This window comes from Tursiops truncatus, chromosome 12, assembly GCF_011762595.2.
Source record: "Tursiops truncatus isolate mTurTru1 chromosome 12, mTurTru1.mat.Y, whole genome shotgun sequence".
NCBI classification, from domain to species: Eukaryota; Metazoa; Chordata; class Mammalia; order Artiodactyla; family Delphinidae; genus Tursiops; species Tursiops truncatus.
The window spans coordinates 70,531,995-70,548,240 of record NC_047045.1 but is presented as its reverse complement, the minus strand read 5'-3'; the positions used below and the strand labels follow the sequence as shown (position 1 = coordinate 70,548,240).

At 36.6% G+C, this 16,246-nt stretch overlaps 1 protein-coding gene across 2 annotated transcripts in view; it reads right to left on the bottom strand.

The window, feature by feature from the left end:
* GRM1 (glutamate metabotropic receptor 1) overlaps positions 1 to 16,246 on the bottom strand; it is a 354,189-nt gene that overhangs the window by 224,558 nt on the left and 113,385 nt on the right. For both annotated transcript variants that reach the window (XM_019951447.2, XM_019951452.2), the window contains exon 2: positions 13,816 to 14,065. In XM_019951447.2, coding sequence (XP_019807006.1) covers positions 13,816 to 14,065 — 250 coding nt within the window. The remainder of the gene's footprint in view (positions 1 to 13,815; positions 14,066 to 16,246) is intronic.

Genomic DNA, 16,246 nt, shown 5'->3' with positions numbered 1-16,246 from the left:
CTATCACCCTCATACCAAAACCAGACAAAGATGTCACAAAAAAAGAAAACTACAGGCCAATATCACTGATGAACACAGATGCAAAAATCTTCAACAAAATACCAGCAAACAGAATCCAACAGCACATTAAAGGGATAATACACCATGATCAAGTAGGGTTTATCCCAGAAATGCAAGGATTCTTAAATATATGCAAATCAAACAATGTGATACACCATATTAACAAACTGAAGGATAAAAACCATATGATAATCTCAATAAATGCAGAAAAAGCTTTCAACAAAATTCAACACCCATTTACGATAAGAACCCTCCAGAAAGTAGGCATAGAGGGAACTTACCTCAACATAATAAAACCATATACGACAAACCCACAGCCAGCATCATTCTCAATTGTGAAAAACTGAAACCATTTCCACTAAGATCAGGAAAAAGACAAGGTTGCCCACTCTCACCACTACTACTAAACACAGTTTTGGAAGTTTTAACCACAGCAATCAGAGAAGAAAAAGAAATACAAGGAATGCATTGTATTCCGGAAAAGAAGTAAAACTCTCGCTGTTTGCAGGTGACATGACATAATACATAGAGAATCCTAAAGATACTACCAGAAAACTACTAGAGCTAATCAATGAATTTGGTAAAGTAGCAGGATGCAAAATTAATGCAAAGAAATCTCTTGCACTCCTATACACTAATGATGAAAATTCTGAAAGAGAAGTTAAGGAAACACTCCCATTTACCACTGCAAGAAAAAGAATAAAATACCTAGAAATAAACCTACTAAGGAGACAAAAGACCTGTATGCAGAAAACTATAATACACTGATGAAAGTAATTAAAGATGATACAAACAGATGGAGAGATATACCATGTTCTTGGATTGGAACAATCAACATTATGAAAATGACTATACTACCCAAAGCAATCTACAGATTCAATGCAATCCTTATCAAATGACCAATGGCATTTTTCACAGAACCAGAACAAAAAATTTCACAATATCTATGGAAACAAATAAGACCCCGAATAGCAAAAACAATCTTGAGAAAGAAAAACGGAGCTGGAGGAATCAGACTCCCTGACTTCAGACTATACTACAAAGCTACAGTAATCAAGACAGTATGGTACTGGCACAAAAACAGAAATATAGATTAATGGAACAGGATAGAAAGCCCAGAGATAAACCCACGTACATATGGTCACCTTATCTTTGATAAAGGAGGCAAGAATATACAATGATAAAAGACAGCTTCTTCAATAAGTGGTGCTGGGAAAACTGGACCGCTACATGGAAAAGAATGAACTTAGAAAACTCCCTAACACCATAGCCAAAAATAAACTCAAAATGGATGAAAGACCTAAATGTAAGGCCAGACACTATAAAAACTCTTAGAGGAAAACATAGGCACAACACTCTATGACATAAATAACAGCAAGATCCATTTTGACCCACCGCCTAGAGAAATGGAAATAAAAACAAAAATAAACTAATGGGACCTAATGAAACTTCAAAACTTTTGCACAGCAAAGGAAACTATAAACAAGACAAAAAGACAACCCTCAGAATGGGAGAAAATATTTGCAAACGAACCAACTGACAAAGGATTAATCTCCAAAATATACAAGCATCTCATGCAGCTCAATATTAAAAAAAAAAACCCAATCTAAAAATGGGCAGAATACCTAAACAGATATTTTTCCAAAGAACATATACAGATGGCCAAGAAGCACATGAAAAGCTTCTCAACATCACTAATGATTAGAGAAATGTAAATCAAAACTACAATGAGATATCACCTCACACCGGTCAGAATGGCCATCATCAAAATATCTAGAAACAATAATTGCTGGTGATTACGGAGAAAAGGGAACCCTCCTGCACTGTTGGTGGGAATGTAAATTGATACAGCTACTATGGAGAACAGTATGGAGCTTCCTTAAAAACCTAAAAATAGAACTACCATGCGACCCAGCAATCCCACTATTGGGCATATACCCTGATAAAACCATAATTCAAAAAGACACATGCACCCCAATGTTCATTGCAGCACTGTTTACAATAGCCAGGATATGGAAGCAACCTAAGTGTCCATCGACAGACGAATGGGTAAAGAAGATGTGGCACATATATACAATGGAATATTACTCAGCCATAAAAAGAAACGAAATTGAGTTGTTTGTAGTTAGGTGGATGGACCTAGAGTCTGTTATACAGAGTGAAGTAAGTCAGAAAGACAAAGACAAATACCGTATACTAACACATATATATGGAATCTAAGGAAAATAAAATGTCATGAAGAACCTAGGGGTAAGACAGGAATAAAGACACAGACCTACTAGAGAATGGACTTGAGGATATGGGGAGAAGGAAGGGTAAGCTGGGACAAAGTGAGAGAGTGGCATGGACATATATACACTACCAAACGTAAAATAGATAGCTCGTGGGAAGCAGCCGCATAGCACAGGGAGATCCGCTCGGTGCTTTGTGACCACCTAGAGGGGTGGGATAGGGAGGGTGGGAGGGAAGGAGACGCAAGAGGGAAGAGATATGGGAACATATGTATATGTATAACTGATTCACTTTGTTATAAAGCAGAAACTAACACATCATTGTAAAGCAATTATACTCCAATAAAGATGTAAAAAAAACCCAAAAAACAAAAAAAAACTATTAAATTATTAACATAAGACTGACATTACAGATAGGGCTGAAAACTAGTGTGTTTATTGAAAGGTTGTCTAATAAGAAGCAAGAACAGTGTGCTGGTACCCAGCTCTTTACTTGCCGCTGTTCACTCCCCCCACCACACACACACAAAGCCCTGTTTACCAATTTTCATGGTGTAAATATTCCCATCATGGGTAATTTCAAGCTACTAATATAATGTTACCAAACTCAGACTTGGGAAGGGATGAGCACACCACCTGCAGAGTGTTGATTCATGCTGGCTCCAGCCCACCTCCGGTTAGACCCAATTAAGCAGCAGAGGAGTTATCCTTCTTTTTCTGCAGTTATTCTATGAAAACATTCCAGAGAGACATAGGACTCAGATATCTGAGGCTTAATTAAGAGGAGGCACAGCACTGAAAAGGAGGACTACATGGAAATGTATTTATGGTACAGCCCCTTTTTCCTCTTGGCTGGAGATTGGAGAACGCTTTATGAGCAAACTGAAACCCAAGAAGAAAGATCAATAGACAGGGCATTTGGGGAGTTTCTCAATGAAAGAGCAGCCACATCACACCAAAGTGAAGCCCATAACTGGAATGCTCCACCCTTGCTCCAGAGCTTCCAGTCAGTGTTTCAGTGAATGACTTTTTAAAATGAATGGAAAATCATATTGGTGTTGGTAGTATTAATATTGCTATTATTAATATTATTATGGTAAGTGAAATAAGTCAGATAGAGAAGATAAATGCTGTATGATATTGCTTATATGTGGAATCTAAAATAGAACAAACTAGTGAAATAACAAAAAGGAAACAGACTCACAGATATAAAGAACAAACTAGTCGTCACCATTAGGGAGAAGGAAGAGGGTAGGGGTGATAGAGGGGTACGGGTGTAAGAAGTAAAATCTATTATGTATAAAATAAGTTACAAGGATATATTGTACAACACAGGGAATATAGCCAAAATTTTGTAATAACTATAAATGGAGTATAACATTTAAAAATTGTGAATCACTATATGGTACACCTGTAACTTATATAATATTGTACATCAACTATACTTCAATAAAAAATATTGCTATTATGAAAAAAAAATACCTAAAAATAGAACTACCATATGACTCAGCAATCCCACTACTGGGCATATACCCTGAGAAAACCATAATTCAAAAAGAATCACGTACCACAATGTTCATTGCAGCACAATAGCCAGAACATGGAAGCAACCTAAGTGTCCATAGACAGATGAATGGATAAAGAAGATGTGGTACATATATACAATGGAATATTACTCAGCCATAAAAAGAAATGAAGTTGAGTTATTTGCAGTGAGGTGGATGGACCTAGAGACTGTCACACAGAGTGAAGTAAGTCAGAAAGCAAAAAACAAATACTGTATGCTAACACATATATATGGAATCTAAATATATATATATATATTTCTGAAGAACCTAGGGGCAGGACACGAATAAAGGCGCAGATGTAGAGAATGGACTTGAGGACACAGGGAGGGGGAAGAGTAATCTGGGATGATGCGAGAAAATGACATGGACATATATACACTACCAAATGTAAAATAGATAGCTAGTGGGAAGCAGCCACATGGCACAGGGAGATCAGCTCAGTGCTTTGTGTCCACTTAGAGGGGTGGGATAGGGAGGGTGGGAGGGAGACACAAGAGGAAGGAGGAATAGGGATAAATATATATGTATAGCTGATTCACTTTGTTCTAAAGCAGAAACTAACAAACCATTGTTAAGAAACTATACTCCAATAAAGATGTTAAAAAAAAGAAAGAAAGAAAGAAAGAAAAGAATGGCCAGCACAGAAATAATATTTTAGGAAAGAATAGCCAATCATTTTCCAAACTTGATTTAAAAAAAAAATACAAACCCACATATCTAAGAAGTTCAATGAACCCCAGGTCAAACAAATATGACAAAAAACACATCAAGGATTATCATACTCAAATTGCTGAAAACTAGTGATAAAGAGACATACTTAAAAGAATAACAGAAATACACAGTAGAGGAGCAAAAGAATTACAGCAGATGTCTCATCAGAACCTATGTAAGTCAGAAATATATTTGAATAATATTTCTAAAGCATTGGGAGTAAAAACAACAATCAACCTAGATTTCTATACCAGAAAAAAATTTTTTTAATTAAGGCAAAATGAAAACATTCGCAGACAAAAAAAGTGGAGAGAATTTATCTCAGCAGACCAGCTCCTCAAGTAATGTTAAAGGAAATTCTTCAGGCAGAAGGAAAATAATCCATAGAAAATATGGATCTACACAAGGAATGAAGAAGATCACAGAGAGTAATTATACTGGTAATATAGAAGATAATATTTCTCACTTTTGATTTCTTGGATAGCTAATTGACCACTCTAGCAAAAGTAATAACAATGTATTTTGAATTTTGGAATAGAATTAGAAGTAAAATATATCATGACAAGAGAACACAGGTCAGGAGGGAGAAATGTATATATATTGCTACAAAGTTCTTATACTATATGTGATGTGGTATAATATTCTTAGAAGGTGGGGACAATAATAACTTTAAAAAGCATAGTGTAAACCCAAGATCAACTATTCATAAAATAACATGATAGCTAGTTAAGTAAAAAAGTAAAGATAAAATGGAATGCTATATATACATATTCAATTAATTTAAAATAGGGCAGAGGGATAGGAAATAAGTAATGTATATGCATATATAGTCAACTGCTTTCAACTAAATGACAGGTTACTTCAATGGGGAAATTATAATCCTTTCAATACATAGTTCTGGAAAAGCTGGATACTCTTATGTCCAAAAAAAAAAAAAGTATTCACTCATCTCACAATATATGTGAAAATTAACTCCAAATATATGATTTAATCATACCTAGCTATAAAAGTAAAAATTATAAAACTTCTATGAAAATGTTTGTAACCTTGGAGTAGATAAAGCTATCTTTGATAGAACACAAAGCATAAACCATAAAAAAAGAAACTGATAACTTTCAAAATTTTAAATGTTCCATTTTTCAAAGATACTATGAACAAAATTAAATTTTCAGATACACACTGAGAAAACATATACTATACATATATATTATAAATGATTTGAGTCCAGAAGTTACACAGAATTTTTATAACTTCATAATAAGGCAAACAAATTGATAAAATGGACATAGATGTGTGCAAGAGATTTTACCAAAAAAAGATATTAAAATGGCAAATAAGTACATAAAAAAATTTTCAACGTTATTAGTCTTTAGGAAATGCAAATTAAAACAACAAAGACATGCCACTAGACACCCACTAGAATAGCTGAAAGCCGAAAAGACTGGCAGTACTATTTTGAAGATGTGGAAAAATTAGAACTCTCATACAGTGCTGGTAGAACTGCAAAATTTTACAGCCACTTTGGAAAGTAGTTCTGCAGTTTCTTATAATTTATAAAGTTAAATATACACTAACCATGTGACCCATAATCTCACTCTAGATATTTCCTAAAGAGAATTAAATATATGTGTCCACACAAACACTTACACAAATCATATTCATAGCTGCATTATTCATTATAGTCAAACCTGGAAACAACCCAAATGTCCATCAATAGGAGAATGGATAAGCAAATTGAAGCATATTCATGCCACAGAATACTACAGTTGACCCCTGAACAACGTGGGGTTCAATCCACTTATAGTCGGCACTCCATATCTGCATTTCCTCCCCATCTGCAGATTCAGTCAACCACCGACCACGTAGTACTTGTAATATTTACTAATGAAAAATATCCATGTAAAAGTAGACCTGTGCAGTTCAAACTTGTGTTGTTCAAGGATCAATTGTACTCAACAATAGTAGTTCATTGATCAGCCACAGGCAACCCTAGATTTGGAGATGGCAGAGGCTAAATCTGCCACAAGTGTATGTGCTCCTTACTCTGCATTTTGATTAGTCTGAGAATTGGGACATGGCAGTGTTTTCAGGGGGCAGTTCAATAGGCCAGTTTGGGCATCAGGAGGAGACAGAAACACAGGAAATAAGCAGAGTTGCAAAGTGTTTACGGCTATTACCATTACTACTGCTATTACTACTACTACTACTCTTATACACTATTTTCAAATGTATCTTTACTTTTAAAAGAAAATTTTAAAAATAAATAAATTTCAAGAAATACTAAAGCAAAATACAACCCAAAAAAGAAAACTGGAGCTAAAATGGTGGATTGACAGGCAGTGGAGTTAAACTTTTCACTTCATCTTCCCTTTCAAATATGTCCTGTAAGCAACTCGTTCATAGTGGACACCACCTGAGTGCAAAACACTGATGTAGGCATCACATAGTAGTGGTTCTGAAATTTAACTCATCTTTAGTCCTTTTTAAAAAAAGAAGATCCAAATCCCTCACCAAGAAATTCTACTAATGGCCTGGGGTAAGATCCAGGAATCCACATTTTTAAGAGCGCCTACTGAGTGTGATGTGCAGCCAGGTTGAGAACTGACTGTCACAGGAACTATGAAAATTCATTAAGATAAATTCCCTGTAGTCTTCAATCAGCCTCAAACACAAACTTGGGTAAATCATAATGACCTCCTTTTTCATTCATTCAAATTTCAGCCAGTGCCTTATAGATACAGAAGGCACCCCAAATCCTTTCCTTCAGTGTTTCTAATACCTCCTAGGCAAGTAGAGACCATGATAGTAGTCTTTTAGTTTTCAGGTGTCCATTTTCTGAAACGTGGAAATAGTTGTTGGTATAAAGGAAGAGTTAATCATTACTAACTTTCATGCAAATCAGCCGCCCCAATTTTGTGGAAATCCTGAGCATTTCTGTGGCTGAGATCTATGCTCAAAATAGCTGTCGATATCCTAAAAATGATGTTGATTCTCCAGAGTACTCTAAACTAAATCCCTTCTCCTTCCTTAGCACACATTTCTCACGGTCTTTTTCTAACAGTGTAATCTTCCACAAAGCTCTCATTAATCTGCCTTTGGAGCAGGAGTGTTTTAAGGAAGCGATAGTCTGTCAGCAGGTTAGTAATCATTTTCCACCCTTGGGAGCCTCGAGAAGGCAAGGTTGTGAATCTATAAGTCGTGACCATTATGCGTCAGAAAATGCTCATCAGCTTTGGCAGCAACTTGATTATAATCCATTTGGGGGATGTCACACTTCACTGGAAGTCCACATTTATTTAAAACACATAACCTTTGCAATTTTGCCTGAAGGCGGCAAACTTTAGCTATTTCCCCATTTTTTCCAAAATGGAAAGACGGGATCTAAAACAACTCATTTTTCATTAAAAATATAACTATGTGGAACATAACACAATGGCATATCATCTTATGTTTCAAGGGTATAGAGGTCACTTTTCTAAATATGTGTTTAGGTTCTGGAAGAAAAAGACAAAATGTACCTTGTAAAAAACAAGAGCTTCCTTTGTTTTAAAATGAAACTATAAGCTTCTTTCCAGATAAAGTAACTGCTTTATTTCAATCAGTTTTCTGAATATGTGCCTAAAGTTGTTCATTGTGCTTTCAACTCATAAATCATGGTGTTAGTATTCATGGATCAGGTTTTAGATGGGGGGTGGGGATTTCTCTGCAGTGACAGATAACGGAAAGTGGGTCTAGTAGGGGAGAAGATTACAGAGTTGGGAGGGAAGACAGGTAAAACAACACACACCAATAAAAAAGGGATTGAAATGTAAGGACCATATACTTATAAACTGATTGACCAGGATACAGTAGAGAGAGGGGATAAGATGGAAAGTTATTGACCTAATTATCTTTATTGGATGCTTATTTCTTACAGGAGAAATAAGATGTCATAATGCAGTAGAAGGGGCTAGGAAATACATAATTAAATATGGTATACCTAAGTATATCTAAAGCGAGACTCCTGAAAAGGTAGACTGTAAACCTAGTAGAAGGGCTTCCCAAGATGAGGAAGGCAGGGTAAAGGCCCAGGATAATGCCAACACTAGGCATAGGACTAAAGCCAGAAAGCTCTCACTCGCCCTCAGAAAACAGTGTGTCTTTAAGGGACCCAATATTGACGCTTAGCTTTGGTTTAACAGACAAGTAAGCATTTTGTGATTAGACAAAAACAACAACCTGACGGGTAAGCAAATATTAGTCCCAATTTTACAGAAAAATTCTAGAAATAGAGGCTGATTGAAGAACATCAACCCTTACCACACTAGGTAAAACTTACTGATCCTGGAAAATGAAAGGGAACTCAGGGTCACACAATGAAGCTACCTGCTCTCATGACACTCCAAGCTTTCTGACATAGTTATTAAATAATTAACACATCAAAACACTTCACTTGGCATGATAAGAAAATAAAAAGTATATAAAACGTGGTTCCTATCATTGAGGAAGTTACAATTCGATATTTACATATCTGCATGATGCTATGGTATAGTAGGAAGTTTGACTCTGTCTTCACCACTGATTAATTTAGGAATTTGGGGTAATTGTTTAACTTCTTTACCTTCCAAATCAACCTTTCAGAGTTGTTGTTAGGACTGGAGATATCATATATTATTAACCTAGTACATTCCAAAACTTCAATAAATCGTAGCTATTAGGTGTTTACACATGTAAACCATGCTTATTTTCACTTTCTTCAAATAAAAGAGCAATATAGGAATTAGAACAAATCCATCAGTTAATATTTAGAATTGTAATAGTTATTACTGAGGATTTCAGAGAAATATCACCCACTTATTCCAAATTAGCTTTTACATAGGTATAGTTCCACAGATATAGACTGTATGCAGATAGAGAATGATATTGTGGAGTCTCGTGTTAAAATAAAAATAATGAGCTTGAAAAGAATTGGTCCCTTTACTGAAATATCATATAAAACATTTAATACCAAGAGAGAAATGAAAAGGATGCATATATGTAGAGAATAATTAGAAATGTAAGATAATTTTCTCATGAACGTACCTCAGTTTATTTTTCCAAAGAATGTGGGTCTAAACAATGAAATAAATCTCTAGAAGAGACAGCAAACTGAAAGAAAACTAAGGGTAAAGACAGTATCTCTGAAACAAAACAATCATAGCTTGGCACACACAATATAACTTAGTGAATAAGAGCATGAAATCTGAAGTCACATTGCCTTCAAATCCCAACTGTGACACTTTTTGACAAGTTCTTTACATCTCCATACATTAAAACAGAAATAATATTAGCACCTATCTCATCATATTTTTACGACGATTAAATGAGTTTATGAATAAAAAGTGCTTAGAACAGCGCCTGGCATACATTAAGTCCTAAATAAATGTTATCATCATCATCACCATCATAAGGAAAATATAATTATAGATATGCTGCGCCCAATTTTGAGAAGGATCTCGAAAGAGGCAGTTTCATAGAAACAAGAAAGAATGGTTCTTCTGTGTGATGATTAACTTGACTATGGTTAATTAACTTACTTGGTGAGAATATTATTCCAGTTTGTTCAGAGTCAAAGGTTTGATTTTCATGTGGATATGCTAGCTACATTGCATGACCACAGATTAAGACACTAATTCTGAGCAGTTGTATTCAATGAATTCTCCTTGTTTTAACAAGGAGACTCATGAAATGTGTAAACTGATTAATCCAAATTCATGAATAACTTCAGAAAAAATGAATCTATAAATACATTCCTTTGAACATGGTTCAGTCATATGGTCTTAATATATTATAAATTCTAGGACTGGAAAAATATTTAAAGATGATCTGGAGCCAAGTCATTAATTTTTATAGAAAAAAAATAGACTCGGAGACAAAACATGACTGAAGATCACATGATTACTTTGTGGAAGAGTTGAAGAACTCTTAGCTCATGTTTTGTTTTGTTTTTCCATTACATACATTCATTAAATATAGGATATTTTTAATATCTTGGAGAATTTTCTATTTAAAAATTCTATTTCTGTCATTCTAGTTTATTACTCCATTGTAAAAAACTCAGTCCCAATGACAGAATGTGGGACTTTGAAGGCCATTGCAAGGACTTTGTCATAAGAAACATGGAAAGCCATTTTCAGGTATTGAGTGTGTAAGGTTAAAAGACATTACCTGACTTAAATTTTTAAAAGATCCATTTTCCTTAAGAATAACTGGTGGGGAAGGGCAAGACAAGGATCAATTAGGAGGTTATTGCCATAACCCAAGCGAGAGATGATGTTGGCTTGGAGTAGGATGGTAGCGGCAAGAAAGGCATTAAGCTGTCAAAGTCTGTATATGTTTTGATTGTAGCCCCAACAACATTTCCTTCTATGTTGGATGTGAAGTGTAAGAGAAAAGAGGAGTCACAGGAGGCAAAGGAGTACAAACCTCCATTCAGGAATTTCTAATTTTTTTCTTAACTAAATGTCTCTTGCTGCAATCTACACCATGATTTACTTATCTTCACCTCTGTGAAAAGAGGTCCATCACCATCTACACAATGCCCTCTTGTGAATCTGGCAGCATCCAGAATCATGCCACGTATTCTGAAAGAAACTAAACAATGGCTCCTGACCTCAAAGGATTTTATCATTTGGTAAATTGAACGTCCTTTAAATAGGAAGGAGATATATTTGACAGCATTACAAATGTAGCTAGAAGTTGCAACTTGGTGTTAAACTGGAACCCTTCTGGACACGTCTGCTGAAATTAGGGAACCAAGCTCACCAAATGTCCATTGGCATGAGGAACAGAGGAGTGCTTGGGTTAGAATTCATCCCACAGGAAGTAGGAGAATAAAGCATCTGAAGGAAAAGCTGATACTAGGTATGCTGTAGTGTTACTACTTGTCTTTATTGCCAGCTCAGCTCCCTCTGGACTCATATCTCTCCCAGGGAAGGGAGAGAGCTGTGAAAAAAGAATGAAAAAAAAGGCTGTTTTCCACAAAATCCTCTAAGATATGAGAGTAAAAGCCAATATCGGGCTTCCCTGGTGGCGCAGTGGTTGGGAGTCCGCCTGCTGATGCAGGGGACGCGGGTTCGTGCCCCGGTCCGGGAGGATCCCACGTGCAGCGGAGCGGCTGGTCCCGTGAGCCATGGCCGCTGAGCCTGCGCGTCCGGAGCCCGTGCTCCGCAACGGGAGAGGCCGCCAACAGTGAGAGGCCCGCATACCGCAAAAAAAAAAAAAAAAAGCCAGTATCATTTTGATAGACCCTCATGGAATATAGCCCAGAAAGTCAGAGAAGCACTGCATGGCATAGCTTTGACATCTCCAGGGCTCCATGCTTTATTGGCAGTGACCATTGGTACAGGGAGCAGCGTCCTCAGGAGCACAGGTGTTTGTTGTGATGATAGTATCTCTAGGATACATCAGTAGAACCCAGAAGATATGAGGTAGAGAAAGAGAGGAGTAAAGGAAGTGATATCACCACGAACAACCACATGTGAGACTCAGAAATACCTGGAGGGACTCAGCTGCGTTATTAGCAGGTAAGCAAGAGCCAGAGAGATAACTTTACATTATTATTCTTGACAAGCTTTTAAATAATGAGAATAGAATGAGTTCTTTACACTCCAATTACTCACTGCAGTATTTTGTATAATATATTTCACAATTAGGCAGTCTTTATACCCCAAAGCTCACATATTTGCTACATCTGTTCAAGATTTCCAGAATCTAGGTAGCTAGCCTCTCTTTGGGGATATTAAACAGAAGGAAACCTGCAAAACAGACTTTTTTTCTTTTGAAAATGGTAAACATGAGATTATTTTTTAAAACAAGCACCCTTCATAAAAGCAGTCATTTTTACAAAATCAGTTAAAAGATTGAATATCTATATGCCACCTGTCCTGATGCATATATTAAGAACCTTATTCCATGTAACACTTCAACAATGCTGCTTACATCCTTTTTCACTAATGAAGGAAGTAACATTCCTTCTTTAAATACTCTTTCTTTAGAGATGCTTTCTTAAATGGCCTCACACAACTGCATCATGTTGAAGAAGCCAAGAAGACATTTTATGGCAGTGTGCCAATTTCACCCAAATTCAATAATTTTCTTAGTCTTGAATTATACTTTGCCCTTGACTTCATACTTCCTCATGCCTAGAGATCATTTCTCTGTTTCTTTATTCATTTAGCTGTATTTCTATCCTACCTTTTACTCAAAAGTTTTTGATAGGTCCTGTACCTCTAGTTCCAGATGAAGGTGAGATTAATTTTATTAGCATTGCAGTCATTATCACAAGTGCAATGCCAGAAGGGTAAGGTCCAGGGAGGATATCCATACCACCACTGCCCAGTTTCCTAGAGAAAAGGGTCACTGGTTAAGGTACTTCAAAAGGTGAGAAAAGATTGTACTCTGGCCAAAAGAGAAGATGGAGAAGAAAAAGAGATCTGGAAGATGAGTGTGACAGAGCCAGAGATCAGTGGAAGCTTTCATTCAAGTAAACTTAGTAGGTTCCTTGGAAAAATTATCAGTTCCTTTCTGTAGTATTAGAAGATGGTAAATCAAACAAGATACCCATTAGGTCAAAAACCCTATGAAAAATACAATGATACTGAAAATCTCCATTCCAGCACAAGTACATATGATTTAGAAAGAACATAGACTTTGGAACCCACCACCTGCAATTCCAGAAATTACATGCTGAAAACATCACTATTAGCCATCCCATAAGTGTAAGATATTATATTATCAAGTACCAGAGTTCAGCGGCATGTCTTCACCTGCACTCAACTAGCCCTTTAAATTTCAGATCTTAATGTGTATTTCCATCTTCACTACTACTTTCCATCCACCAACACCTCATTAAGATATCTATGCTTAGGAATATGAAGAGAAAAGCATTCATGTGGTTTTGGGAGGAGGAGGGGTGTAAGGGGGGAAGCAAATGAAAAGAATAATTCGCCATGACAAAACATTCTAGCAAAAACTTCCCACCTTTTCTGAAATAGTCTCATCATCTTGTCATCGACTGCTCTGCTCTTGTCTATCATGAAAATAGAAATAGCCCCACTCTCAGTGAGATCCAGAAGGAATGCACATTTCACTCGCTTTGGAATCAGGAAGTCCAGTTTTGTGAGAGCAAGTATATGTGCGCCAACGTGTGTGCGTGTGTGTGTGTGTGTGTGTGTGTGTGTGAAAGAGAGGAAGAGAGAGAGAGAAAGAGAGAGATTGAGATTTACCTTCCTATGAGGGAGAACTCGCCCACGACTCCCAGGCGCCGCATGGCACTCAGGAGGCCTCTGACGGTCATGCCTTCGCAGAAGCAAACCACCACTCTGGCCTTGGGAAGCCGCTCTCGGAGCTTGCGCAGGAGTCGGTCAAAGCTCTTCTCCCCAGCATTGCTGTAGATTTTGTCTGAATGGGCGATGCAGAGGCCTTCCTGGGCAGCCAGCTCTTTGAAAGCATCCATTCCGCTCTCCCCGTAATTCCCTGTTCAGAAACAATCAGCAGATGTTCAAGACAACCTGGCAGCAGCAGCAGTAACAAGCTAGGAAAAGGACTCATTAGTCACAGGGAATGAAGAGGATAGACTTGCCAAATAATTTGTAAATATAACTGGGACTGAAGGAAGATCTGGATGGACTAAAGTGAATAATCAAATGTAATCAAACTATCAACTCTGTGAAAATAATGGAAAACTATATAACTAGGGTGTCCACAGTGAAACAGGTTTTGAGAAATGAGGGACGGCTGCCCTATTTTACAACCATGATTACTAGTGGTTGTTCCAGATTTTAGCAACGTGGGAGAAGTCAGAACATTGGGGTAGGAGGTCAGCCAGCACAATGAGACGTGTTCATCTGAGGGCTTGCTTCAGCTGGCTGCCAGGTTAAGAGCAGACACTCATGGTGATAGCAAGTCCTGCAACATCTCCATTAAGAGTGAGTAAGCAAAGCAAATGGAGCACCTGGCCAGGCCGGAATATGCAGACAAGAACCAGCTATAAATCTCAATATCTATAAAAGTTTTAAATCTCAATATCTATAAAAGTTTCACAGACTTTGTTATGAAACTTGATAAGATTTTCCTGTATTTTTGAAAAAAAAAGAGTTCTCGTTTCCTGTTTCATAAGATTAAATTACCAAATTAATGTTTTTGCCTCTTCAGTTAACCATCTTCAGTGGCTTAATACACTCCAGTGAATGGAAGATTTAACACATGACAAAATCCTCAGCTCTATGGACTGTGGTCACACATCGTGGCTCAGACAAGAGGCATTGACTGATTATAAGGGGGAAGACTGCAGCTGGTAAGTGAATGGCTCATCTGCCTGCAGAAGAGGGCACGAGGAAGGAAATCAGATGTTGCTTACAATAATAAATGCAGGTTCAGGAATCTATAAGGTACAAAGACATCACCAGCCAACTCTTTCAGCAAAAGGCACTGAAAAGGCATCATAAGATGGTGTTACAAGGGGAACAACTTTATTGCTAAGGTGCCACCTATGGACTACAATCACAGAAGAAGATTTTACTCTTTTATCAAAATATATGCAGACTAAAGGAGCAAAAATATTCTATGCATTTGAATAAGAAAATCCTTGTGTTTTAAATCTAGTAAAGGCCTTAGACATACTCTGTGCAAACCCTTCAGGTTACAGCAAGGAAATTGGGCCAAGTGAAGTGGCTCGCCAATAGGCATGAAGCTTGTTTGTGTTAGAACTGGAACAGTCTACCTGATTCCTAAGTTACTATTTGTTTCTCTTAACAGCAACAAGCAACTAAACACGTATGTTTTCATAATTTTTTTTGAAAATGTCAGCATAGGTCAATTCGTTCTGTGAAATACTTGTTTCAATTACTTTATTCATATTTTCCTGTTTGGAGCAATTCTTCATTATACAAATTGATTGAGAGATGAGTATGATGTGGTAGACCATGTTTAAACTGCTCATTTCTCTTATGAAGCCTATGAGACTCCAAACTAGCATACATATTTCTACAAAAGTAACTCTAATATAAGAATGACTTGTACTTTCATAAATCTTTATATTTTAAACATTGCATTCATAAATTTTATCTTATTTGTACTCATTATGTTGATGATAGTACTACATACAAATACTATACAAAAAAGGAAGAAAATCACCTCTAGGAAGCTTAAAACCATGTTACTTTCATTTAGTAGCAATGACATGACTAACTCAAATGTAAATATCTAATAGAGATGCTATGGGTTAGGAATCAGGAAGAGCTGCCTAAAGAAAGTACCTGTGGTATGGAAGGTGTGGAGAAAAAGGAATCCTTGTGTAGTTGGCAGGAATGTAAATTGGTACAGCCATTATGGGAAACGATATGAAGTTCTCCAAAATTTTAAAATGGAACTATCATATGATTCAGTAATCCCTCTACTAGGTGTATATCCAAAGGAAATGTAATCAGTATCTCAAATAGCCAAGATATGGAAATAACTTAAACGTCCATTGATGGGTGAATGGATAAAGAAAATGTAATAAGTGTTATATTCCATATATATATTATATACATATATATGGAATGGAATATTATCCATAGAATATTATCCATAAAATATGGAATATTAGCCATAAAATGGAATATTTGTTGTAAAAATGAAGGTAAGGCCACCATTTGCAATAACATGGGTAAACCT